This window comes from Equus quagga, chromosome 13 (assembly GCF_021613505.1).
Source record: "Equus quagga isolate Etosha38 chromosome 13, UCLA_HA_Equagga_1.0, whole genome shotgun sequence".
In the NCBI taxonomy this organism is placed as follows: Eukaryota; Metazoa; Chordata; class Mammalia; order Perissodactyla; family Equidae; genus Equus; species Equus quagga.
This window is the reverse complement of record NC_060279.1, coordinates 25,829,271-25,856,463: the sequence shown is the minus strand read 5'-3', so window position 1 is coordinate 25,856,463 and position 27,193 is coordinate 25,829,271. Positions and strand designations below refer to the sequence as shown.

The 27,193-nt window shown below is 50.1% G+C and overlaps 1 protein-coding gene across 1 annotated transcript in view; it reads right to left on the bottom strand.

The window, feature by feature from the left end:
* Nucleotides 1-24,603, bottom strand: part of LAMB3 (laminin subunit beta 3) — a 39,367-nt gene extending 14,764 nt beyond the window's left edge. Inside the window, exons 1-10 of the mRNA XM_046682479.1 lie at nt 24,361-24,603; nt 22,883-22,947; nt 21,929-22,083; nt 10,938-11,052; nt 10,313-10,386; nt 5,970-6,161; nt 4,566-4,629; nt 3,996-4,189; nt 2,048-2,168; nt 1,101-1,289 (exon numbers count right to left, since the gene is read on the bottom strand). Of these exons, the coding sequence (XP_046538435.1) occupies nt 1,101-1,289; nt 2,048-2,168; nt 3,996-4,189; nt 4,566-4,629; nt 5,970-6,161; nt 10,313-10,386; nt 10,938-11,052; nt 21,929-22,083; nt 22,883-22,910 (1,132 nt within the window). The 5' untranslated portion in view covers nt 22,911-22,947; nt 24,361-24,603. The remainder of the gene's footprint in view (nt 1-1,100; nt 1,290-2,047; nt 2,169-3,995; nt 4,190-4,565; nt 4,630-5,969; nt 6,162-10,312; nt 10,387-10,937; nt 11,053-21,928; nt 22,084-22,882; nt 22,948-24,360) is intronic.
* Between the last annotated feature and the right edge of the window lie 2,590 nt (nt 24,604-27,193).

Here is a 27,193-nt window from a genome sequence, read left to right as displayed (position 1 = left end):
AGCTATTTAACCCCTCTGTGCCTCAGTTTCCTCATCTATGAAATGGGCATAATTATACAACCCTCATAGGCTTCTTATGAGGAATAAATGAGTAAATGTAGAGCAGGTGGACAGCGCTTGGCCCATGTTAAGTACTATAGAAGTTTTTGCTGTCATTATTTACTGAAGGACTACAATATGCCGGGCACTCCTACATGGTGCCTTATGTAATCCTCACCATAACCCTGAAAGGTGGGATGATTGTCCCTATTGTACAGACGAGGAAACTGAGACTCAGAGACGTCGTCGAGGAACACACTCAAGGTCACACAGCAAGTAAGCGCTAGAAACAGAAGTCAAATTCAGGTCTTTCGCACTCTTTCCACAAACAAATAATACGAACAGGGAGTGAAGCAGCTTTCTCCCACCCCCAAACCCAAAACGCTTTCACGGTCTCAAAGGAAGACTCTTCCCTCATCTAGAAAGACTTTGGCGATTAACCCCGCCCGAATCAGGTGGCTTCCACCAGTTTGCTGTCTCCTAGATGAACTCATTGGCCCTTGTGGACGAGCTAAGTCCCTCCTGGGTGTTCCATCACATTACAACCATAGGTTCATTCAATAAACATTCCGTAGCATCAATTATTTGCCTGTCGTTGTGTGAGGCCTGAGGATTTAAGACATAATCCCTGCCACGGAGGAGTTCTCCATGTTAGGGGAAACAGAAAAATAAAGAGCTACCCACATTACAACATGGTAAAGGCAATAACATATACGTGGACACAGTGCTTCGCCCCTCCTCTTCATGTGTGTGTGGTTTATATTAGCAAACAGTGTGCATGCTTATTGATAGAAGGCACTTTATCTTGTATTTACTTTTTTCTCTCCTATGCCCAAAATAAGGGTTACACAATGATTGTTTGAACTGATTGATTGATGGTCCAGAGAGGTTAGGTGATTTGCTTAGAAGTGCACGGCTAAGTTAAAACCATTGCCCACAAGTCCTGACACACAACCAAGACTTCACGCTTCCCGAGGGCTTGTGTATCCCCAGGACATGTGCTCTGTTGTGCCCAGAGTCCTGGACAGATGACACCCTGCATCCCCCGAGCCCCTACTCACGGATGCAGGTCTCCTGAATGGGAGCACCAGGACGCCGGTTTCGGAAATAGTGAAGCTGACATCGCTCACAGTTCTTGCCCTCAGTGTGGTCGCGGCAGTTGTCACATACCCCTCCGTGTGCCCCCTGGCTGGCGGCAAACACAGCTGGGTCGAAGTGACACGTCTCCGAGTGCCCATTGCAGTCGCACCCTGAAAAAGGAGATTCCCAGGGCTGACGTTTGACCAGCACCACTGCCGTCTACAGAGCACGCTCCACGCTAACTCATCGGCATGGCCAGCAACTCCGCGAGATGCTCAGGTCTGGGAAATGGGGAAACTGAAGCCCAGGAAGGCTTGTGTAATTTATTTAAGATTATATGGGCAGTAAGAAAGCAGAGTAGAGTAAGAACTCATGCCTCCTGACTCCCAGCGTGGGGACCAACCCCAAAATAATGTCCGTGTTGGGCCAAAGAAAGACCCCTTTGAATGGTCCATCCCAACCCGCCCCCAGGACTACCATGGATCTCCCATTGGGTCACTGCCTCTCTCTGGGCTGGGGACCCTTGTTTCCCTCATTTATACAGACAAAGGCCCTGACTCCAGGGGGCCATCTGAAGGAGGAGAAGTGACAACAGGGAACCACATATGTCCTACAGGAAGTAAGGCAACTGGAGAGACCAGAAGAAGGAGGCTCTGGGGATACCACAAAAGGCATGTGGCATCAGAAGCATAGACCAAGCCTTGGTCCCTCGGGGCCTGGCTGAGGACGAAGGGGGAGGTGGTGGGAGGATGCCACCCAAATTCTCTCTCCATCCCCACAGAGCAAGGAGAGCTTAAATCACAGGGATGCACTTACCTTTAGACTTAAATAATAAAGAATAGATTCTCCCTGTGTCCCAGGTGAGGTCGTTAAGGCCCAGCACCCCACTCAGTCACTACAGGGGAGGGGGGTGATCCCAGGTTCATACTTTGGCATTCATGGGGGTCCTGGTCATCCGCAGGTCTCCAGGGCCGATTGTTGTAGAAGGGCGCACAGCGTTCACAATTGGGGCCGGCGGTGTTGTGCTGGCAGACGCAGACCTCATGGACCTAGGAGAGGGGGCCATCAGTCATCAGGAACAACTATCAAAGGACGTCCCAGGGATGGACCTGCCCTCTCCCCTCTGACCCTCCAGCCCACCACTCAGGGTCCTCCAGCCTTCACTCAGCACCTTCGACACTCCCAGCTGCCTGCTTGTGTGCCATTGGTGTGCGTGTGTGTGTGTGTGTGTCTGTGTGCCTCCTCTGGCTAGGTTTTTAAAAGCTTCATTCCTTGCGCTTGGACATCCCCATGGTGCCCATTCCAAAGCAACACCTGGAAGGTGCTCAGACACCCTTGTTGGTAAACTGTGTGATTATAGAAGCTCGTGGGCCCTCTGGAAATTTATATTCCAACAATCTCTGCCTGCAGTTGTTTGGCTAATTGGACTGCTATGATGAATCGTTACCAGACTCATTAAGGTATAAAAATAGAAGAGCTATTGTGTGCTAATTGTCTTCCAAATTAGGCCCACCACCCCCAGCCTGGCATTCAAGGACCCGCATCACATATGCTCCATTCTTCTCTCCTACTTCCTCCTAACAGCACAGCAAGCGGAACTTCCGGCTGCTGCCTGGACGAGCCCCGCTTTCCCCACCTTTTGGTCTTTACTGGTGTGTTTCTTCCTGCCTGAATTCTCTTCTCTCTCTATTCACCAGCAAAATCCTGCCAGCTAGAATGGCACCTCCTTCACCAAGCCTCCCTGGTCCCTCTAATTGTATAGATTTCGATCCTGGATGCACTTCAGAATCGTCAGGGGAGCTTTTTAAAAAAATACCAATGCCCAGACCCAGTTCAATCTGAATCTCAGGGACAAGGCTCAGACGTCGGTACTTTTTAAAGCGTTGGTTCCACTGGGCAGCCAGATTGAGAACCGTGGGGCTGGGCGTGCTCTCTCCTCCCCTAACTCCCACAGCACATTGTAGTCCTCATGTCAGCAATCCCGCTCGGCCTGTGCTCTGGTCACTTGTCTATGGGCCCTAACAGATCACACATTCCCAGAGCGGGTCTCCCTCTGGCCTCCTCTGCAGCCCAGGCAGCACCTGGCCCAGAAGTGGCAATGATAAAGCTGACGGATGCTCATTGCACCTGTAGCTCCCTCGTAGGTTATTTTACATGATTTCCTCATGCCTGTCTGCCACTAGGGTAAATATCATGCTCCCAGATGTTGACACAAGAACTGATGCCCCAGGAAAGTGAAATGACAGCTCCCTCTGCTTCTTGGCCCAAGGCTCTCCCTCCTCTGCTGGCGGTTCTCAGGTCTGGTTTCACAGCAGGAGCCCCTGGGTTGTTGGTACACTGCAGCTTCTGACCCCAACCCTGAAGCATCTGACTCGGCTGGTCTGCGGTCGACTTCGCCTCTGGGTCAGACTGTTCTCTCGTCCTGCCCCACAGCTCACCATTAGATGGGACTTTAGAGTCCCCACACCAGGGGCTCTCAACCCTGGCAGTATGTTAGAATCCTCTGGAAGCTTTAAAAAACAACAATAAAATCAGAGAATCTGGGCGTGGAGGTCAGAGCAATTTTTTTAGACCCCAGGAAATTGTAATGTGTAGCCAGGGTTGAGAAGCATTGTCTGAAGCTCCCCCTAACGCCCACATATATACTTAAATGTAACTGAAAATAAAAACCTCCCCAAACCATAGAGCAGGTCTCAGAAAGTGCTACAAAGTTCTTATCTTTGAAATGATAACCACTTAGACTCACCGTTGCCAAAATATTCAATACCCAAATCTTAAATTTAGTGCCCACTCTGCTTTACCGGAGCCTCAAGGATGTGCTTAATCTGCTCTCATCTTCCCACCTCCCCTCTGCCCTTCCCACCCTGGGCTGTCACCTGCACAGTGGTGGAGGGGCCGGCAGGCGCTCCGGGCCTGGGGGCGCAGTGGTCAGCGTGGCCGTGACAGAGGCAGCTCCCCTGCAGACGCAGCTGGGACACTGCGTAGTAGGCACTGGGGGGATGGTAGCCCCTCTGGGGCAAAGGGGCCAGCCTGGTGAAGTTGACTCTCAAGTTTGTGATCTCCCCCAGCTCTGAGAGGGGACAAACAAGGAGGGCGGAGGTGGGGAAGGAAAATAAAGAAAGGAATTAGAGGCAAATAGTCTTGGATGACGAAGGGAATTCTGGTCTCACCATGGCTTCTTCCTGCTTTGCTAAGGTTATTCCAGGGCTCATCCTCCCCAGCCCTCAACCCTCCCCCAGCAGAAGAGACCCCTTCTACTCCAACTCAGGCCTTTTGAGTCTCGGGGGCTACCACAATAGCCCTATGACCAGGAGAAGCAGGAGGAGTATTAAATCCAGCCATGTTGACCGGAATATGAAAGACCAGGAAATTTCAGTGACCCGGGTTCCAACCCTGTTTTGCTCCCTACCCATCGTCCCACAGGCTAGAAGAGTAGCCACACTGACCTTGAATTTTTTGACTTTGAGTGGCTGGAATCCCAGAGGCTAAATCCATGAGGTGAAGCTGGACCTACAGAGAGAGGGGAAAGGGAAGAACTGAGGAGGGGTCAGCAATGTGCCCCAGCTCGGAGCGTCTTCTTTCCATTCAATGCCCCGCCCTCCTCACACTACGCTGAGGTCCTTCTTACCTTGAACCTGAGATGACCATGGATGTGAGGCCTGCCAACCACCCTGGGGGCGTGAGATGGTCACTGGGCCCTAAATGAGTATGTGTGTGTGTGTACAAGCTCTCCTCTCCAACTGAAAATATAGCTATCCCAAGACTGTCCTGATTTCCTTAGGTCAAAAATTATAGTAAGATACAGGATGTACATATGAGGGTTCAGGGGTTATGAATTTTCCAAGCACCCAGGATGAGTAAGAAAGCCTGGGGCCCAAGGATGCACGGATGCGGTGACCACCAACCTCCAGACAACTCCAATTTCAACTGTGCTTTTCCTTTTTAATAAAAACCACTCATTAGATGTGACTTCATCTGCATCTCCCAGGAAGAGTTTTCACATCAACACCCCACAAATTAGGAAGAAGTCCTATATTCTGATCTGGGGTTTAGGGAATGTGGTAGGTGTGGATCTGGATATGGCTATAACCAAGGAGGAGCTATCAGAGCGGCGGAGAGAGATGCACAGCCCACAGCCAGGGCAGGGCTCTGAGCATGTGGTGCATGAGAGCAGCTCTGAGGGCTCGTCTGAGCCTGGGCCAGAGAAAGGAGGCGAGAACACACAGCTCCAGTCCAGCGGTGGGGAGAAGCAGTTACAAAACAAATGAGAAGAGTTTGGAAGGATTCCGGGAGGGACATTCTGAGCTGTTTCTAGGGGCAGGTTCTCACTTCCACCTCAGGGTTTAAGTTCAGGTGACCTGGAGCCGTGACCTATACCTGAACTTCCCCAAGGACGAGCACCGGGCTAGATGGATAGATTAAACTGAAAAAGCTCATTCTTGTGTTAAACTCTACCAAGGCGAAATCAGAGACTAAATTAAATTGGTGTGACTTGTTCACGTGAATGTAACTCGCCATCTCAAAGTCCTCACACCGGGGCAACGTGGATTTTACCCTCTCCACTAGGGGGCAGTGTCAATGAGCCGTGGCGGGGGCTATGGAAGAGAGCAGGGTTGGATCACGCACTGCACTCAGTATGTTTCTGAAATATGGCTCCTGGGGAGCAAAGAGGAGGAGCAGCAGACGTTCTGAGTGGCCAGAGGGGTCGTAGTTGGAGAGTTCAGGAAAGACGGCAAGGTGCTCTGACCGAGGAGGTGCTCATCTCTTCTCAAGAGTCTGGGTGACCGTGGGAGCAACGCAGTGTTGGAGACCTCTCCTCTGCCTAGGTTTTCAGGGCCCCCTCTACCTACCTTCCCCCCTTCTAGGTGCCCGTTAGGCCTCTGGGGCAGGGACTGGCACCGAACATCCTGCCAGCTCTGAGGCTGGCCCTGGCGGACTCGGGGGAAGGCAGAGGTGCAGTCGGCAGCCAGGTACTGGTACACCCGCCAGGTCTTGCCGAAGTCCGAGGAGCGTTCGATCAGCATCCCAGCGGGCATGGGCGCCTGCGGAAACACAGTGAGGGGCCTCAGTGACTGAGGGAGGAAGGCACTGTGGGGACACAATCACAGAAACAGGCTCCCAAAGACAAGCTGGTGGCCCTTGAGAACCACAGTGAAGGAGGGAGAAAGGACACCGAGTGGGGCAAGTGGGCTCACGGGCATACCCATCCAATTCTCCTGGCAAACCAGAGGTCCCGGCTGGTTTTCCCCAGGGATTAAATTATGGAAAGTAATAGAAAGGAGATCTGCATTCCAGAAGGTATGATCCTGACTCAGCCCACCACACAGGCTTCCAGACCAGAAAATTCTCCCACTGCACTTCCCACAGCCAACCATTTTATCCCCACTAGCTCTTGGTTCCATCTCTCCTCTCTCTTGCTCACATTGCCATGGCCATGGCTCAGGCCACGGTCTTGCTGAGCCTGAATTATTGCAACAGCCTAGAATTCATGTTTAGCCTCTGTCCAGATGCTCCAAAGCACTCGCCCCACTTTACCTAAATGGTTATCTGGTCACCTCACTCTCTGCGTGAGACCCTTCAGTGGATCTTTATTGGCCTGAAGGTAAAATGCAAGCCCTTCAGCATAACATATTGTCATGTCCCTACTCCCCGCATCGGTGATTTCATCCATTTCTCATGGCTTTAAGTGTTGTCTTCATGCTGACAGCTCCCAGCTTGGACCACTTCCTTGAACTATAGGTTCATAAACTCACCCTCCATATAGACAGAACTTTCCTTTAAAACATAAAATGAGCTGTGACACTCTGCCAAAAACCCTCCAATGGCTTTCCACTATTCTTTTTTTTCCAGCTTTATTGAGATATTGTTGATACACAACATAGTAAGTTTAAGGTGTATCAAATGCGATGATTTGATACACATATATATTGTGAAATGAGCACTGCAATAAGGTTAGTTAACACCTCCATCCCCTTACATAATTACTATTTTTTTGTAGTGATAACATTTAAGTTCTACTTTCTTGACAACTTTCAGGTGTATAATAATACAGTACTAGTAAGTATAGTCACCATGCTGTCCATTAGACCTGCAGAGCTGATCCATCTTATAGCTGGCAGTTTATACCTTTGGACCAGCATCTCGCCGTTTTCCCCACTGCCCCAGCCCCTGGTAACCACCATTCTATTCTCTATTTCTGCGAGTTTGGCTTTTTTAGATTCCACGTAGAAGTGAGAATATATAGTGTTTGTCTTTCTCTGTCTGACTTATTTCACTTAGCAAAATGCCCTCAAAGTCCATCCACATTGTCACAAAAGGCAGGATTTTCTTTTTTTATGGCTGAATATTCCATTTTCTTTATCCAATCATCTATTGTGGGACACTTAACATTGTTTCCATGTCTTGGCTATTGTGAATAATGCTGCAATGAACATGGCGTGCCGATGTCTCTTTGAGATAGTGACTTCATCTCCTTCCAATGTGTACTCAGAAGTGGGATTGCTGGATCGTATGGTAGTTCTATTTTTAATTTTGGGGGCAGCCTCCATACTGTTTTCCATAGTGGCTGCACCAATTTACATTCCCACCAAGAGTGCCAAGGGTTCTCTTTTCTCCACATCCTGGCCAGCACTTGTCATTTCTTCTTTTTCCCATAACAGTCCTTCTTACAAGATGGGTGATATCTCATTGTGATTTTGCTTTCATTTCCCTGATGATTAATGATGGTGAGCATTTTTTCATGTACCTTTTGGCCATTTGTACGTCTTCCTGGAGAAATGTCCATTCAGGTCCTCTGCCCACCAATCTTGAATAAATCCAGACCCCTGGCTGTGGGTGAAGAGGCTGTGCTGCCTGGGCCCACCTCCTCGCCTCATCTCATGCACTGTGCGCCTCCATCTCGTCAATCCCTCAATCACACCACGCTCACTCCCTCCTCAGAGCCTTTGCAGGGTAGCTGTAGCATTGTTCCTTCTGCCTGGAATGCTCCTCTCCCTGGGGGGAGGGGTTCCTTCTCATCTTTTTTTTCTTTTTTTTTTTGAGGAAGATTAGCCCTGAGCTAACATCTGCTGCCAATCCTTCTCTTTTTGCTGAGGAAGACTGGCCCTGAGCTAACATCCATGCCCATCTTTCTCCACTTTATATGTGGGACGCCTACCACACAGCATGGCTTGCCAAGCGGTGCCATGTCTGCATCCAGGATCTGAAACAGCGAACCCTGGGCCACCGAAGCAGAACATACGCACTTAACCGCTGCGCCACCGGGCCGGCCCCCTTCTCACATTTTGTTCTCAGCTTCAATGTCACTCCTCCTGGACATCTCTCTATAGCCATCTAACGTGTATTCTTCTCCCACACTCTGCCCACCCACCCTCATTATTTCCTATTCCAGCACCTTGCTTTTTCCTTCAGAAATGTCACCACAATTTCTGGTTATTTAATTGTTGGTTTCCTGTTTTTTATTCTTCTCCCACTAGAACAGGGCTTCCAAACCTCGGCACTGTTAACTCATGGCATTGGATAATTCCTGTTGTTAGAGTTGTCCTGCTCATTGTAGGATGGTTAACAGCCTCCCTGACCTCTACTCACTAGATGTCAATAGCATTCCCACAGTTGTGACAACTAAAAATGTCTCCAGAAATTGCCAAATGTCCCCTGGTTGAGAAGCACCATACAAACCATAGGCCCCTATTTGTCTTGTCCACAGCTGTAACCCCAGCATCTAGCACATAGGCTCCTAGTACACGCTTGTTGAATGAATGAGTGAATCCTTAGTCTGCTTCTCCCCCTCCATTTACCCATTTACCCTATGAACTCATCTCTTACCAGGCGGCAGCCCTCCACATCCCTACCTCTCTCCACCATCCACACATTTTCCCCTCCAGACCCTATGTGCATTCCCTTGCCCCCTCCCCAATTACATACCTTCTTGCCTCTCTCCTCCTGGCCTTTGTGCTTTGCTGTTCTCGTTGTCTGGAATGAACTTTGCCCTTCACCTGGCTACTTCTGGCTAGGAAGGTTCATCTTCCCCTGGGTGTATTTTACGACCCACCCCTCAAGGACAGACCAAGCTGGATGCCCCCGTTCTGTGCGCCCCAGCACCTCTTCTTACCAACATCAGAGCACACATAACACTCTCTCACTACTGGTTCTCTGTGCCCCCTACATAGACTGAAGCAACTTAGGGATTATGATTTAGCTTTATTTATCTTTTTATCCCTGACATCTGGCACCAAATCTAACACATAACCAGTGTTCAATATGTCTGTAGCAAGAATGGACAAACACGTGAATGGGTGAGTGATAATAAAAGAATGAAACTAACAGCATCCATCCAAACAAATGTTGCCTTTCAAAGCTGTCATCTTTAGAGACTGGGCATGTATTCAAACGACACTGGCATTTCTCAAAATACTTTTCACCTTTTCTTGGGCGAGCCTCTTAGAGCTAACTTCCTCGGTCACTTAAGAAATTAGGTCCTATTGCTTTTTACTCACAGCTCACCTTCTGAAAATGATATGGTCCTTCCTGATCATCTAATCTTATTAACCAAACTTGAGCCTTAAATATTTGACTATTTCTGTAGACAGAATAAAATCAAATCTTCTCTGAAAAGAAAAAAATGATATCATAAATGAATGAAAATGTTCCCTCCAAAAGGAGGATCTCAGAGGCTAGTCTAAACACAGGATCCGAGACTTCTCTGAGAGGCAGCACTGAATAAATAGATTGCCCGCCAAGAGGGCTGCTCCAATAGCACACTTTTCCTGGGAATAGGCCAGTTCTTGACTCTTTGTTAAACTCAGAGTCATCAGCAAAGTTATTAAAACCGAGTACACCAAAATACACAACTGTATAGCAAGTGACCAAGCCCAGTGGAATTGGTACTTGTCAGAGCCAAATTAATTAGACGAGTTGAGGGTGGAGGATGCAGAGAGCAAGCAGATCTGTAACCATTGCATGGCCAAGACAGGGAGCCTGGAGGCGCCATGGTTCTCCCAGGAGCAGGCCTCTGCTATCACCACGATATAGGCTCAGGGGAAGCTTTACCCAGCCTAGGGAAGGAGGGCCCACCCAGCATGTGGTGCCATCACCCCTGGCCTGGGGAGACAAGGACACTGTGCTCCCCATGAGTCCAAGCCCACACGGCCCGGGGTCCCCCTCTCCTCTCCACTGCCATGCCCAGGAAGCACACCTTAAAATCCATCACGATGTCTTGAAGCTGGAATCTCTTGTCCAGGTCCAGCTGCAGAGAGACAGGGCTCACATCTGAAAGGACAAAAAGTAGGAACTTCGGACTGGAGAACTTCCACCCTCCCAGGCCTGAAGAAGGCTCTGGACTTTACCGGCTCCAGGAAGTCAGAAATTCTGTAACCTTAACTCTCCGATTTCCCTCTTGGAGAGGAGTGGTACCAGTAAGTTCCGACTTACATTACCAATTCAAGATCCTATCTGTTCTTGGCCAAATTTCCTTCTCACCATCAGCTGATGCCCCTAATATCTTAAAGGGTTTCAACTTGTCTGTTTGACACAGAGCTCTTGCCAGAGTTCGATTCCTTCACAAGCCCATTGGGACTACGCAGAGTGAAGTAAAGGCTTTCCTCTCTCCTCTTACCCTGTCATTAACCTCCAGGAGAGTCTTCTGCCTACAACATCAGAAAGAGCTCAAATATAGAGGCAGAAGGTTCTGCTTCTCAGCCACCCAGGTCCCACCACCATGAGAAATGCCTGGGAAACGCAAAGGGATCCTGGGCACTCTCCAGCCAACCCATCCTGTGGGAGCCCTCACACATTTGGGGCCCAAAGGAACAAGCCCTTACCATTCTTTGACTGCCACCAGCGCATGGGGCCTGAGGACGAAGCCACATTCTCCACATGGTGACTGTTGTAATTGTGAGGCAACCTGGAGTCACACTTGCAGCATTTCATCTGCCACTGTGGGACAGGGAGACACCAGAGACTCAGAGGTGTGATCCAGATAGAATTCTCCCCTTGCATCCTGAGAGCCCAGAACATTCCCTCTGTGGAAACCCTACCCTTAGAGATCCACTGATTTCATTAATACACTTCAGAGGATTAACCACTTAAAACAAGGTTATTGGTCATCTTTTCATTTAATTCACTTGTGTCCCTCCTAACTCATAGCTAAGTGAATAGTAAATAGATGTTGTGATTGGGAAAGAGGTATGAGGTAGTAGAAAAAAGTAATTTTGGTAGATGACGCTGCCTCGAAGAGAAACTTGAGAAGAGTGCTAGGAGCAAAAAGAATAAAGGAAGAGAAACTCCCATTAACTTAGCATCTACCATGTGCTAGGTACAGGCTGGAGAGTTTTATATCTCATCTCACTTAATCCTGGCAGCCTGGGGAAAACTGGGTTTCTAAGGATCTGGCAGAAGGGACAGCAAAGTACGACAAGGGAACTTGGGGTTCGAGTCCTAGCTCTGTTACCCCACCTTCTAGGCTCAGTTTTCTCCATCGTAAATTGAGGAGAGGTGGGACTAGAGTCATTCATTCATTCAACAAATATTTATTGTGCATGTTCTATGTGGTAGACCCTGCTCTGGGCTCTGGAGTTAGAAGAGCAAACAAAACAAAGACCCTGACCTCAGGGAGCCAACATTCTAGCAACATTCAGATCATCTCTAAGGCTTTCCAGCACTGACATCCGGGACTGCAGGATCTTTCCCAGGTTTGGCATTCTCTACCCACAAGAGAGAATCCTAAGGTCCCCAACCAAATAGGCCTCTGTAGGTGGGTGGTTCCAAGGCCAGGAAGTCATAGGGCAAAGAAAGTCTGCATGCGTAGGGCTGAGGGCAGAAGCTCTTCCTGTGAAGATCTGGGCCAAAGTGGGCAGCCAGGAGGAAACCAGCCTCCCTGGGGAGGTCTCCCGAAAAACTACACCTCCCATGGCCTGCCCATGTCCAGGAGTGAGACGAGAAACAGAATTGAACCCCAGGGGCTCTGTGATAGGACAGAGATCACCAAGAAAAAGAACATGGCGAAATGTGTTTGTGCCTTTGCATGCACGGGTACACGCACACATCCCCCTTAGAGAAAGCGTGACCCTGTCCCAGCTCCCCCATGCAACACACATAAAATCTGTTTTCTGAGTAAGCATGGTCACAAACCTGTGCCCAGCCTAAAGAACACTGTTCAGGGGACTCCAAAAGCTCACCCACCAGTGGGAACACAGCTTGGACAAGAACCTCCCTGACGTGGTGGTCCTTCAGGGTGGGGAAGACGGTACCTCCACACACCTCATGCCTCTGCTTTCCCCTAAGCCTCCGCTTTCCCCTAAGCCTCCACTCGCCAGAACCAGGGGACAGCTCTGGTGGCCTCCTCGGAGGCCTCCCAGTTCCTGAACCTCTGCCCTGTCCAGGGAAGGCGATAAGCTGAGACCGATGTCTTAAAACTCATTAATCTGCTGAACTGATTAACCCAACAGCTCGGTTCCAAAGGGACTGAGTTAATATGCCAAGGCTGTGCCTTGAGTTCTAGAAACTCCTTGCCCACCACCCGGCTTCCCTCTCCACAGCCGACAAGGCTTGGAACCAGGGAGAATGCAGAGGGGGAACCAGGAGTCCTGATTCTCTGGGCCTCTGCTTCCCATCTCATTTTCCAGCTTTACTTCCAATGTGCAAAGTGAGAGAATTGTCCCCCTTCCTGGTGCTTGGAGATGTCCTCATCATGTCCAAAAGTGCTCTATTAAACAAGAATTTTTCAGAAGTTTCATGCTCCAATAATGGCTGGCCCACGTCCCTACTCCCTCCACCATCACCAGCCCTGTCCATCCCTCGTCCTGCCACATTCTTCTTCATAGTACATATCTCCACTTGACATATGCGCATTTATAGTGTACTTCTTTGCTTACAGTATTTGTTTCTTGCCTGCCTCCCCCTGCTAGAATGTATACTCCATGAGGGCAGAACTGTCTTCCTTTACCACTGTACTCCCAGTGCTTAGAAAAGTGTCCAGCACATAGTAGGCCCTCAGTAAGTACTTACTGACTGAATAGCCAGTGCTCAACATGTGCTAACACTTCCATTACCATTATTACTAGACACTCTCTTCCTGCACTCAGGGAGTTTAAAAGGAGGGGTGTAGAGTGAGGAGATAAGAAAACATCGATATCAACTGCTGGAATGCCCACCATGTGCCAGATCTGTATTGGGAGTTTCAATACAATAACCTATTTAAGCCTTGTGACAACCCTAAGTGGTAAGTGGTATTGTTCCCATTTTACGTATGAGAAAGCGGAAGCTCAAAGAGGCTATGTGACTTTCCTATGACGAAGAGCCAGTGTGAGCACCAGCACCAGAGAGAGTCCTTCCCACCTCCCTCTCCTCTCTCTTCTCTTCTCTCTCTCTCTCCCACCTTTCCCTCCCTCCCTGTCATCCTCTCATTTCCACTAGAAAACCAGCTGGGTACACAGACATCATGGAAGCCTGGTAAAGGGGACAATCTCTTTCTCACCCAAAGGACTTGGTCTGACCCTGCAGCTGACCATGGGGGAACCTAAGGCAGAGAAACCCCTTTGGGAAGAAAGCTGGCTTCTCAGGCTGCCCGGCTCAGTTAACACAGAGACTGCAGATGTGTCAGCAGCTGAAAGAAACACCTGAGCACTTAAAATAATATTTCTGGGCATGAGAAGCCTCCTGCTGGAATCCGACACTCCTCCAGAATCCTATTTTGGTCCCTGGCAGTGAGCATGCCCTTCTCCCCGCTCTGCCCAGCCTCTCAGGGGCAAACTTTTCCACTCCCCATCCTCTGCACTCAGCACACACCCCACAGAGAGACAAGGGTCGGCTGCCTTCCAGCGGCCTGTCACCAGAGCTTTCTCCCCAGCTCTGCTGGGAGCTGATCCAGCCCATTGCACGACCAAGAGAGTGCCAGAAACAAGGCTCTTTCTTTCCTGGGGCCATAGGACACAGAAGCTTGAACAGCTCAACCTGGGAAATGCCCTTGATATTCCCGAATGATGAAATATTATGCAACGATCAAAAATACTGTTTAGAGAAAGCTTTTACTTGCAAGGGGAAAATGCTTACATTATAATGTTTTATGAAAAAAGAAGTTGGGCATAAACTTGTATATACATCATGATCTCACTTATCTTTTTTTAAAGGAATAGAAAGTGTTTGGAAGGAAATGCAATAAAATTGGGTTAAGCCACATGAAATTGCTGATATTCAGCCATTTTGACCTACAAAGATGGCAACCGCATGCGGTTTAACCTAATATCTCTGGGTAATGAGATTATAGGTAACTCTTTTCCTTCTTTATTATTTTTTAATGATTTTAAACTTTAATAGCTTGCATATATATTAAATTTTATACTCAGTGAAGTAGACATTATTTTTTTAAAAAGGCTATGCTTTTTTTTTTTTAAAGAATGGCACCTGAGCTAACATCTGTTGCACTATGGGGACACCGCCTCAGCGTGGCTTGATGAACGATGCCCTGTCTGCACCCAGGATCCAGGAACCAGCTGAAGCCTGGGCCACCAAAGCAGAGCCATGAACTTAACCTCTCAGCCACAGGGCCAGCCTGACATTATTATAAAATACCACAAACTAAAAATGCCCAGGGTGCTCAGTATGGGCTGACTCCCCTGACTCCTCCCTCTGTCTTGAGAGTCGGCCATGGCTTCTCCACCTTCCTTCCACGTGTGCAGGCCTGATGGAGCTATCAGATGGCCTCGTGGGCTTGAAACCTGCATGCTACTCATCATAGTAACACAGCCAAAGGAGGGACTTATCTCAATCCTTAGAGACAGGCTAAGCCCACAGGCTTGGGGCAGGTATTTTAAGTAGCTCTGCTTGCCAACTAGCTAGCAGGATGGAGGCCCAAAATAGAGCGGCTGATGGCAGGAGCCCATGTGAAGACAAACTGCTAATTTCTTCTTTCCTCTGGGCCTCAGTCTCCCTTTCTATTTTATTCTTGCATGCCTATATGCAGGATGTGTACAGACATGTGTGTATGCGTGTGGGGGATTTTCAATGCGGGTCTCTTCCCCTGGTGAGTGTTACGTGCCTCCATCTCTGCCAGAGATGGAAGCTCTCGGCTGCAGCTGCCTCGCTCTCTGGGGTCATTGGCCAGCCTTCCCCTGGCTGCGCTACTTCAGAGACAGCATTATCATCAATTCAGCCTGTCAGGCCTCTAGCCAGTTTGGCTTCTGCTCGCTCTCCATCTGGAAAGGCTAGGCCTCTTCCCTTGTCCTGGAGCTTTCTAGAAGCTCAGCAGTCTGGCCGGAAGACAAACCCTCCCACAGAGCTAAGGGAGAGCAAAGGAGAGAGCAAGAGCCAGCAGGAGCCTGAATCACGGTAGAGAGGAGCGGAAAAAGGAAGGCCATGCAAATCAAAGCTCTGTGCCTTTGCAAACACAGAGCTAATTCTGGGGAAAATAGGAAAACAGGCTCTGGGTATACATGGCCTGGCTCCCTCCCACGAACAAGCCAGAGGCTGCCTGTGTCTATCTAAGGAGCTACAGTCAGGGTCGTGGCTGCCAGCCAGGGCCAAAAGAAAGGAAGTCAGGAGAAAAAATTCCAGCTGCCTGCAAGAAAAGACATTCCTTCCACTTGAGCTTTCTCATTGGTAAAATGCAGGGGTGGGATGAGATAATGAAGTTCCTTCTTGCTCCAACATGCTATTAGAATTCTCCCCTACTCCAGCTTATCAGCTCAGAAGTGAAAGACACTCCACACAAGAATGCGAAGGAAGCAAGAGGAAAATAAGACATTGGCCAGACGCTGCACTGGAAACACTCTTCCCAGCAAAGTGAGCAACGGAAGCGGGGGCCCTCAAGGCCTTTGGTCAGCAAGGCCTCCACTAGACCCCACTGGGATCCACAAGCCTCATCATTTCTATGTCAATGGATATTACTGGTAAAGGTCACAAGTCGGACCTGCTGTGGCACTGGGTGGGAGGAGAGCCCCAGTGCTACAAAGCACTTTCAACTTCACCTTCTTCCTGTCATGAAGTAATAGCTTAACCAAAGCCTTAACTCAACACTGCCCTTATCTCTATCCAAACTAAGTTCAGAAAACTCACTTTCTGAAGCTGATTGCAGAAGTGATGTATCTCTCTCCCACTCACCCAGAAATTACACTGCACCAGGATCTCTCCTGAGCATTGGACGTGTGTTATCTCATTTCATCCTTCCAAAATCTCTGACGTAGGTATATTACACAAAACAGTGGGTATTCTCATGCAACAAGTTCGGAAAAGTAAATCTTACAGAAGTTAAGAATGTGTCCAGGGAGTAGGCCAGTGGTATAGTGGTTAAGTTTGCATGCTCTGCTTAGCAGCCCAGGGTTTGTGGGTTCAAATCCTGGGTACAGACCTATACACCGCTTATCAAGCCATGCTGTGGCAGCATCCCACATACAAAATAGAGGAAGATTGGCACAGATGTTAGCTCAGGGCCAATCTTCCTTGGCGGAAAAAAAAAAAAAAGTGTGCCCAAGTCCATAGAGCTAGGAAGAGAGGAAGCAGGGATTTCTGTCCCAGGCTATCTGCCTCCAAACCTTCTCATCCCGTTCTGATTCAAGGGACACAGCTGTCACTTGGCAACCACGGGAACTAGCAGTGACTAGAATTGGTTGTCAGGATGCTCCATCTCTTCTCCCCTGGGAAGGGCAGCCTCAACTCCGGACCTCTCTGGAAACAGAGGTGTCCCCCTAGACCTGAGTGCAGAGAGTTGGTTTGTATGCCTGGACCTCTGCAGGCTCTACCAATGACAATGGTTCCTACAGCCCCCAAGGGCAAAGAAGCAAGGTAGGCCTGCAAGACATTGCCCAGAGACTTCTAGGGACCTGAACCCCAGGAGCAATGGGGTGAGAGCCCAGGCCAGCAAAGCTGTGAGGCCACCCAGATTTGCGTCCACCCCTTCCCATGCACCTTTCCCCTCTCTTCTCTCCTTTTAGCTCCACAAGCCGTACTCCCCAGCCCACAACAACCGGGACCCAAGAGCCTCATATTCCATTAACCTAGGTTTTGCTTCCCTCTGATAGCAACTCCTCCCCCCAATGCCTTTCCCCTTTTCTTCTATCCCCTCAAAACTTACTCATCCTGGGTCTTGCTCTCTTGAAACCCTTTGCAAAAGCCACAGTTCATTTTCTGAAACCCTTTCTCAAACCCTTGCTGAGATATAAATGGTTGATAACAAATTGATACAGTGCCTTCCCCAGGGGTGTTTGCACTTTAAACAAGGAACTCCACAACGCTTCCTCCAAGAGAGTGAACCCGCCGTGGTAAGAGCTTCGGAATTCAGACCTGCTGAGAGCTTCTGGGAAACGAGAGGGCAGTATCTTGGTCAGAGACGGGCTCAAAGGCCTCTGTGAGTGGAGGATGAGCATCTCAGGATGTTTATAAACACATTTTCTGCCTACACATTAGCCATGCCAAAGGGCAAGAAAACAGACAACTGTCAAACAAAGAAAGGCAGTGGGTGTTGGGGTGTGTGCATGTGGGCGTGGGTGCACTTATGGGCATTCGTGCATGTGTGTGTGTGTGTGTGTGTGTGCGCGCGCGTCTGTTGGGGAGGAGGGGATGTCAACTGGCTACTGTTCCTCAGCTTGTTTCCAAGAGATAAAAATGACAGCTGTTTGGTTTACACAGCTAATTAACCTGAGGAATGCACTGTGGAAGACTGTTATTAAGGCAGCTGGGTAATTACGTTTCCCCCAGAAAAGGAGAGAGTGGGGGATAAATAAAGCATTTAAGGCAGCAGACATGACATTGGAGGAGACATTGTTGGGAGCAGAAATCAGGGCTGGAAAGCTTCCGGGTGAAACCTGCTGGTTCCTGAGGAGGGTGCACCAGCCCAGGGATGACCCAAGGGCGTGGCTCAGCCCCTGCCAGCGCTCACCTGAGAGAGACCATGGTGGATGCTCAGGGTCTCACACAGCCGTGAACAAATGTGAAGGTAGACTACCCCAACTCGTTCATTTCATAAATGGGGAAATGGTGGTCCAGAGAGGAGCCATGACCTTCACAGGGTCATATTCCTATTCTAAGGGTCAGAGCGACGACCAGAACTAGAAAGTCTTCATCCCCAGTCTAGGGCAAATTCACTAAACATGACTGCCTCTGGATTCTCCAGCTGCCTGCTGCAAGTCAGATTGGTGCTGGTCACCTTAGAGGCAGAGAGTGGTCTGGCTCAAGGACAGGCTGATGTCAATAGGTATGCAAGGATGTGTCCTGATCAGGGGAGAAATGCTCAGGAGTGTGATTCACAGATGGGGCAGTCTTTGCACCCAGACACAGGCCCCGGGAGGCAGGTAGCGGAGGGAGGATGGGCCATTTAGCATCTGCCACACACTTTGCCAGTGGTCACTTGGCTCATTCCTTTATATAGTCCTCACAACAACTCATTGAAGTGGGTGCTAGCACTACTCTCATTTTTCAAATGAGGAACTGAGGCTCAGGGAAAGCACAGAAGAGAACGAGGGTAGGGAGATGTCACAGACATTTTCATCCATGCCTTGAGCTTTAGGGAACAACAGCGCAGTGAGTTTACCCAGAGATTATCTAGGAGCTGGAAGAAAGAACAAGAGGACAGGGTGGAACTGCAGCCTCAGGCCATTTCAGTACAGAATAGCCTGGCTCCAAGCCCAGACGGTTGATGGGTAGTCAAGGCAGGCAGGCAGGCCCAGAAGGGCAAAGCTGGGCAGGTTAGAGGATGGGGTGCCACAAGACAAAGCTGGCCAAGTCCTATGTCCATTGTATGGATTGCAATATGGACCCAAACCCACAGAGGCAAGCCCTCGAGGCCATTAGGATTTAGCCACTGAGACAAAATTAGGCAGAGGAGGTAACACATCAACAGGCTAAGATTAGCCCACATAAAAGGAGCTACACTGTCAGATCAGGAGCTGGGAGAGACAATTTTGGAACTGGAGGTAGTCCCCATTGCTCCTGAAACTACCATTCCACTGACTCGCCATGAGGCTGGGTGGGGGTGGGGGGGGGTGGTAGTGAGCAATGCAGACATGTCGGAGAGTCATAAATCCCCATTGCACTTGTATTCATGCCACATCAGTAGGCAGGCAGCTGGTGCCGGGTGATTTTGTACTGGGCTCAGAGCTCACCATGTCACCCTGCATGGAAATAGAACAGAGGTCCTAAGCACAAGCTTCGACTTAAGGAAGTTGTGTATATGGGGGTGGGGTTGGTAAAGAGGGGTGAAGGGGAGGGGGCGAGTGGGGAGGCACTAGGAATGCAACTCTGCATCATGCCTCATTTCCCACTGGGACTGACCAGGACACCCCTCATCTCTAACTACTCAAAAAACTCAGCACATGTGTGTTTCCATCAGAAGTTTAGGGTCCCCACACACACCCAAACCCTCCCAATAGTTCACAGGGATAACAAGAGCCACCTCATAGAATATTGTGAAAATTAATTGAGATAATTTATATAAAACTCTTAGTAGGATGCCTGGGACACATAATATGTGCTTAACAAAGTATAGTTGCTGTATCATTTAATAAGAAAATAAACTTAAAAACTGAAATTGGAACTCAGCAGAGTTAAATCTGGATTCCTGATTTTCATCACACAGCACCCGGTAAGGGTTCAGGGGACACCTGTTTAGAGGGAATATCTGTGCCTTTAGTCTTCATTGCTGGCAACCAATGGCCTCTAGGAGGTTGGGCAGGTGAGGGAGAGGGAAAGAGAAATCAAACAAGACAAAGAGGTGGAAGGTAGGGGTAGAGAAGCCGGTTCTCAGTAGTCAGCTCATTCCCAAAGAAAGTTGGAGCAAGGAGCGACCCTAAAGACCATTTCATCCAATATTCACTCATGAAAGAGGAAAGCGAGACTTACAGAGAGGTAATATCTTGCCAAAGATCACACTACAAGTTAGTAGCAGACCTGTGGCTACACTGAACTCAAGATGCCCTATCGTCTACTTTTTCTAAGAGGTTACATGGATTTATTCCCCTTTATAGAAAAAGAAAAAAGAGCCAAGCCTTCTCAACTTTCACAGCAGCAAAATAGTTGAGATTTATCCATCCCCAAGGTTGGAAAAGTCTAGACTTGTCTTTTGCTATCACCCCATTTTGCTCTCAGGGGGCTGCTTAAGAGCAGAGAAGGCAGTTGGCTCCCTGGGACATCTGAGAGAGGCAGAGGGCAGGCCAGGCTGAAGCCAAAGGCCCCAGTCCTAGAGGGAGAGAGGTTGTCCAGACAGGGCTGGGGCCAATCGGACAACCCAGCACAGAGGCTTCTGATCTTGCCTTGCTTCCCTTCCCAGAAGGCAGGTCACCCCAAGGAAGGGAATTAGCAGAGGTCTCTCTTAAATTTTTAGACATGGCTCAGTGGCACAAGACTTTGAGGGTGTGTGGGAAGGCGACAGCTGAAATCATTCTGTTGCCTAGAAAGCTCAATAATCCAGGTCCCCTGATGCTTGTGGAGTAATCAGGGCCCACAGGGAGCACTCGCATGATGCCGGCCTTGTTACCCAACACTGTCAAACGGGCTCTCTCACATCCAAGTGGGTGAGATGCAGAAACCACAGTCATCTCGGCTCAGCCCGTCAAAGCCACTACCTGCTACCATCTGTGATTAAAAGTAGCCAAGAGAACAATGGAGACTAGAAGGGCAATGAGGCCCAGAGGGTGCCAGCTACCAGCCCCAGGGTCCTGAGGACAAGGACAGCCTGGAAAGAGGAAACCACAGATAACCCGAGTCTCCTTCAGGGCAATCTATCTCCCTCCCTCCCTCTCTGTCTCTTTTGTCCCCCATAGGCTGCAGAGACCCAGGGAAAACCACTCCCTTACCTATTCCTTGGTGGAAACATGTGTTTGAAGGACAGAAAAACGGGTAAATGAGACAGGCAGCTGGGAAGCAAGAAAACACTGAGTGATTTCAACCTTGGTAAACACAACGAGCAAAGAAAGACTCCAACTTTGTTGAAGGGAAAAGAAAAGAAAACCAAAGTTCCTACAAAAAAGGTCCAGAGGTAATTTAGAAGAAAAATTACAGCAGCTCTTCGAAAAAATCAATTGCCTAAATAGGCAGTGTTCACTGACACGGCTTGAGCGTTCCAGTTCCTGGATTTGCTTAGCTCGTTCTTATCAGCTGAGTTGCTGAAGCTCCTTGCTAACCTTGAGTCACTTCCTCATATATCTTATTGATCTGTGTCCTTTAACAACAGTTTAAATACGTCCAACTTTGCCTGAGATGGTGAAACATGGATCAACGAGGCTGAGAGGTAAGTAAGCCGGCTCTTCCTATATGACAATTGCAAAACACGGACAGCCATCTCAGCCTACAATCATATATTCTCCCACTAGCTCTGTCCACACCATTACCCCAACACTGACCAAAGAGATGGCAGCAATACAATGACTGTGACACAACTCAGTTCACCCCCTGACACGAACATAACCCAGGGCACACCTCCCAGCAGCTGTGCTCCACCGGTCTGGTCTTTGTCTACCAAAGACGGCACATTAGTTTCTACATACCAAAAGGATCAATATTCAAGATTGCTTCTTCCCAAGTCTTGAAAACCTGTCTTGCCCATGCCCACGGGTTGAGAAAAGACTCCAGCTTTGTGGAGCAGAAGAAAAAAGAGCTATTCAGCTAATTCAGAGTACATGTTCTCTTGCCCAATAAAGGTGAAAATTCCCCACAGGCAGAGATCCAGACTTATACTTTTCTCTCACCTCCCCCCTCTACACACACAATCCTTGGGGCTGGGCCTATATCAAATACACTCTAAGATTCAGTAAATGAATGGCAGGTTCATCCACCCCACCCCACCTCACCTTCCTCCAGGTCTGGAGGCCATGGAGGTAGGGCCTACCTCGCCATACTGGGTGCAGTAGGTCTCAGGCTTGGTCAGTCCACAGGTGGATGAAGCTCGGAGAAACCGGGTCCTCCCAATGAGTAGGTCCCCAACAGGTGGATAGCAGGCCCCACGGGAGCAGGCTTGCTGGGCACACACGAGGCTGGGCAAGACTGAAATCACAGAGGTGCTGGGGTGCAGCCTAGAGAGAGGAGGGTCTCGCTGGCCACCCCAGTATCCCCCAGGAAAGCAGACATCAGCAAGACTAGAGCCTCTCCTTCACTCATGCTCCCACTTGCTGGTAGTGGTAATGACTACAATCCTGATGCTGTCAGGTAAAAAGGCTGATTTCATATTCCGTAACCCCAGCTTAAAAAGGAAAGGAGGAGTAACACAGGCAACCAAAAACCATGGATGATCTTAAAACGTGGCATCCATCTGTGGCTTTTAGATCGAGCCACAGGCCCACGCTCGGTCACCAGAACACGATCCACAACTCACAGCATGGCCTCTGTCAACAGCTGGAGAGGGATGGCTGCTGGCCATTTGCGGAACATTGCGAGATACCTGTGTTCCTTCTGCTCCCTTATCTGCCAAGTTGACCCAGCTACGCTTTGTGAGCACCCAGCTACAATTCACTGGAAAATCGAGAACTCAAGCCAGGATGGCTCTGGAACCAGCTTGAGTGTGAGAGGATGGGAAACAAATCGTGCAGGGCACTCAGGGAACCACAAACCACTCTCAAGTAGAAATAAGAAGATGCTTGGGAGCATCTGAAGAGAGGCAGACAATCATCTTCCCCAAGGTCCAAAGGAGCTGGAAACCTCATGGGTGTCTCACAGACAAGTGGTCCAAACTAAAGGACTACAGGGTGACAAGTAATACTCACACTTTGGTAAACTGTCCTCCTACCCATGGCTGTCACCTCCCTGCTATATGATAGGGCCTGGAAGGATGAGAAAGGATACTCACCAAAACACAGGAGAAGGAGTAGCCTCATCTTCAGCCAGTGGGGTGATCCCCAGAGAGGACCTCACCTGGGACAGAGCAAAGCAGCCTGGGAAAAACAGCACAAACCTACAGGGCCCACTGGCCCCTTTTCTGTGTCTGGACTCATGTTTTCTCAGACGACTTTACCTAGGGTCTTGACCCAGGACACTTCTGAGAGGCAGGTAGATTTGTAGGCCAAAGCTTGGAAAATGCCAGAGCCCTGGACCCTTGTCCCAGCTAGCATGTGCCTTGCAGGGTGGCCTGGAAAAATGCCGCCCCCTCCAGGTTTCAGCTTCCTCCTCTGAAATGGAAGGGAGGCGGATCGACCCTGCCCTGCTCCACAGAGTCATAAGGACAAAGTGGGGAGCAGGAAAGGGCTGGGCCCTTTGCAAGACAGGGCCTGTGAGGAGATTCAAGGCCTTGCTGCTGCGCCAAGAAAGAGGACTGCCCTTTCTCAGAGCCTGGCCTGGCCTCCAGGCCCAAAGATGGGTGGATCAAAGAAGCGAGGGCCTGGAGGTGAGCCCTCTCCTGCCATTGGCATGGTCTCCACTACCACCCAGGACCACCCAAGAGTGAGGCTGTGGCAGCCACAACTGTAGGCTAAGCAGGTAGCTGGGAAGCGACGGGGAGAGAGGCGGGCCTGGCAGTCTTTAAAAAGCAAGTGAGGATTTCATCTGAACTGGAAGCAACCCAAAATGTCTCCAATTATGGGCTGGGGCTGTAAGGGAGAGGTGGGACTGGGAGGCCACAGAGCAGGGATTCTGAAGGAGGCTGGGGCTGGGTACCCAAAGGGTCTGAGAGGCAGGCAGGCCTGCCCTGCTGAGCAATGCCTTACCCCTGCTCATGCAGCACCCACCTCTGCCTTGGACTGAACGCGCGCTCACTCTGCTCCAATGACGGCTACATATTCCTTTGGCTGGGGTGGAGGGATGGGAGGTTGGCAAAGCAGGAGCAGAGAGGGAACTGGGGGCTCTCCTGCATCTAAAAATCATACATCCTAATGCTTTGAAATCACTCCATCCAATCCCCTCCCAGAAGAGTCCGGGGCCCAGGGTGGAGACAGGTGACCTGAGGTTGCACAGCTAATCATGGCCCAAGAGGCAGACTGGTTTCTGTCAGTGCTATCTCTGCTCTCTCACTCCCATGCTGGAAACCCCTGAAACTAGGCATTCTGAGCAACCCTTAGAAAAACTTTAGGCAGGCCCATCCTTTCCACTTCTCTTTATGCCCAGTTCCAGGTCTGAACCTGCTTTCTTCTAAATCGTGGAAACATATCAGATATGAGAAAGCAATATAAACAGCAGTAGACATTTACCCTGGCCTTTGGAGGTGAGCTCACTCGGGTGAGCTCCCAGGAAGAGGAATGAATCAGGCCCTGCCACCAGGCCCCAGACACCCGGAGATTCAGCCCTTCTCCCCCGTCCCGCTTACCACCTGGCAAGTGAAGGCAGGTAACATACCTTGCTCTGTGCTGCCGCTGTTCTTTCTCCAGACTGTCTCTCCGAGAGCTCCCCTTGAATGTGGGGGTCTCCTCTCCTGGCTCCCAGGTTTAAAACAATGGCCTCACCTCTGGAGACTCCCTGGCTGGGCGTAGCCCACTGCAGGGCGGGTCTCAGGAATCTGGCAGCCGGCACGCCCATCTGCCGTTGCCGTACCCCCGCCCCCCCCCAGGACAGGACTGGGCAAGTGGGTTGGTCCCAGAGGCCTCACAGCAAGCTCGGCAGTGCCTGGCCATCTGTGGGCGCCTTGTGGGGTGGAAGGGGGCCACTGCAAACAGAAAGCAGCAGGCAAATGTTTGTGATCATTCGACACCAGGATTCCCGGGGCGGGAAAGGGCACCTGCATTCCGACAGTTACTGTACCTGGCGCTTTCCCAAGGCCAGTAAGGAGGGTTCAGCTTCCTCTTGTGTCCTGGACCACCCCAGACAGAAGACCAAGCAGAGGACGCCAAGATCAGGGCTTGTTATAGGGCATTATAGCCCCAGACCTGTCCCCGAGCTGGAAGGCGAGAAGACCCAAACATCCAGGACCCTGGAAGGCACCAGGTCCCTCCAAAGCAAAAACAAAACAGTGGAAAATCCCTGCTTCTTGGGGAATTTGGAGGAGACTTAAAAAGCTACAGTTCATCAGGAAGGGGTCAAAGCTCAAGTCACCCAAGGAAAGCTTAAGAGGAGTAAACAGGAGTAAACTACATGCCTCCCCTCCGGCTCCCTCTGCAGGGTTGGCAGGGAGCCCGCGCACAGGTAACCACCTGTGAGTCATGGCTCAGCTCAGGGAAGGCTGATGTCCAGCCTCTCCCGCCCTGGGCAGGAATGCCACCCTGAAGGGCCAGAAAACAGACCTGACCACAAGTGGTGGAAGGAAAGGCTGAAGCATAACTGAACCGACTTCCCCTGGCCCTCCGCCAGGCCTGAGAACACAGCCGCCTTTGTGCGACTCTGGGTCGGCTCCTAGCTTCAGGCTACTGGGCTGAGAGCCATTGTAAATGACAGTCACAGGCCTAAATGAAGAGGCTGGTCTCAGAGGACACTCTTCCCCTAGGTTAGGGTCAGAGGGCTTTTAGAGAGATCTGGAGGGTCACCTGGTCCCTATCTTGGCCCTGGGAAGCCTGCACTGGCATTGTTCTGGAACACTATTGCCGCAAAGTTTCTATTTGAAGGGGACTCTTAACCAGTCCAGCCCATCACTGTCTCCTCTATTAAGCAGGAAGTTTTCTACAATTGGAGCATTAAGTCCAAGAAATTGGTTTGAGAACCCTTAAGGGGAAAATGTAGGATTTTGTGGACTAAACTAGGCATTTCTAACCTTGGGGTGCTAATTTAGCCAAATAAGTTTAGACGTGCAGGGGAAATAAGCAGTAAGTCGTGTAGATGAATAGCAAATATTTCAGTCAATGTTAGTGTCTTGACCCCTGGAAACATTCCAGTGAAATCTGACTTAACAGAGTCAGTACAAGCAGCTTCCTTTCCTGGGCCCCGCCTCTGCCACAGAAACACTGAGAGACCCCATCAAGTCCTCCAGAGGCTTGTCACTGCTGACACCCCTGGGTTTTGAGCCCATCCACCTGGTGTGTTTCTCTCCACTTCTCCAACTCTCTGAACTCGAGGCTTCCAGGAAGCTTTCACCCTCCTGGAAATGGCCATCCTCTGGCCACGGCCAGGAAAGAGGATGTGACAAAGAATTCATTAATAGTTAACTCAGGAGGAGCAAGTGTTGCAATCCCAGATCCTCAGACGAGGTGGGGCAGGTGTGGGTGGGCCTCATGGTGAGTGGCTGCGGCCCTTCAAATCCCCCTTCTACTCCTCCCTTCTGAGGCCAGGAGCCCAGGTAAATAAGCCTTTGCTGTCTCAGACTTCACAGGCTGGGGCAGGTCCCGGGAGAAGTTTGCTTCACAGAGGGAAATGGGAATTGCTCTGTTTGGGCCCCCCACGCACTCCTGACCGAGGCCAGGACACTGTTTCTGCAGACCCCAAGTGTACCCCAGTCAGCTTCTCTCCTCAGAGATGCTGAGAGCGCCCTTGTGGGGATTTAGTCACCCCAGGACTGCAGGACCCAGGCACAGGCTTTGAACTGCAGAGCCCAACTTGTTCAGAGACAAGAAGTCTAAAATAGAGCCAGAGGCTGGGTTAGGACCTGGCCAGGGCTAAAGGGGAGGAGGGGCTTCGCTCCAACACCGCAGCCTCCTCTCTGTGTACCCTTCCTTCTCTCCCTGCCTCCCACCAACCTGCTCCCAAGCCCTCGGCCCTCAGCACCTCGAGCCCTGGCTCATTAGAGCTCACGCTCAGAAAAGTGGCTACTCAAGTCATCCTTGACTCCTGTTTCACTTGCACCCACATCAGTTTATGAGGAAATTCTGTTAGCTCCCCTTCCAAAGGCAACTGGAATCACTTCCTCCCTCCTGGCCTGAGCCTCTCCTCCCCAGACTGGTGCAATAGCCTCTCAGCTGGTCTGCAGTCTAGTCCCAGCACAAGAGGTCATGTCACTCCCCGGCTAGAACCCTGCATCAGCTCCCCATTGTGGTCAGGGCCAAAGCCAGAGCCCTCACAGAGAGTCTATGAGGCCCAGCATGATCCCAACAGCCCCCATTACTTCTCTGTCTCTACTGCCACCATCCCCCTCACTCCTTTTACTCCAGCCACGGGGCCTCCTTCTGTGCCTCCAAATCACCGGGCTGCTTCTGTCCTAGGGCTTTTGCCCCAGGTGTCCTCTCTGCCTGGGACACTGTTTCCCAGATGGCTGCAGGGCTAACTCTCTTACCTCTTCTAAGTATTTTTATTTTTTTTTTTGGAGGAA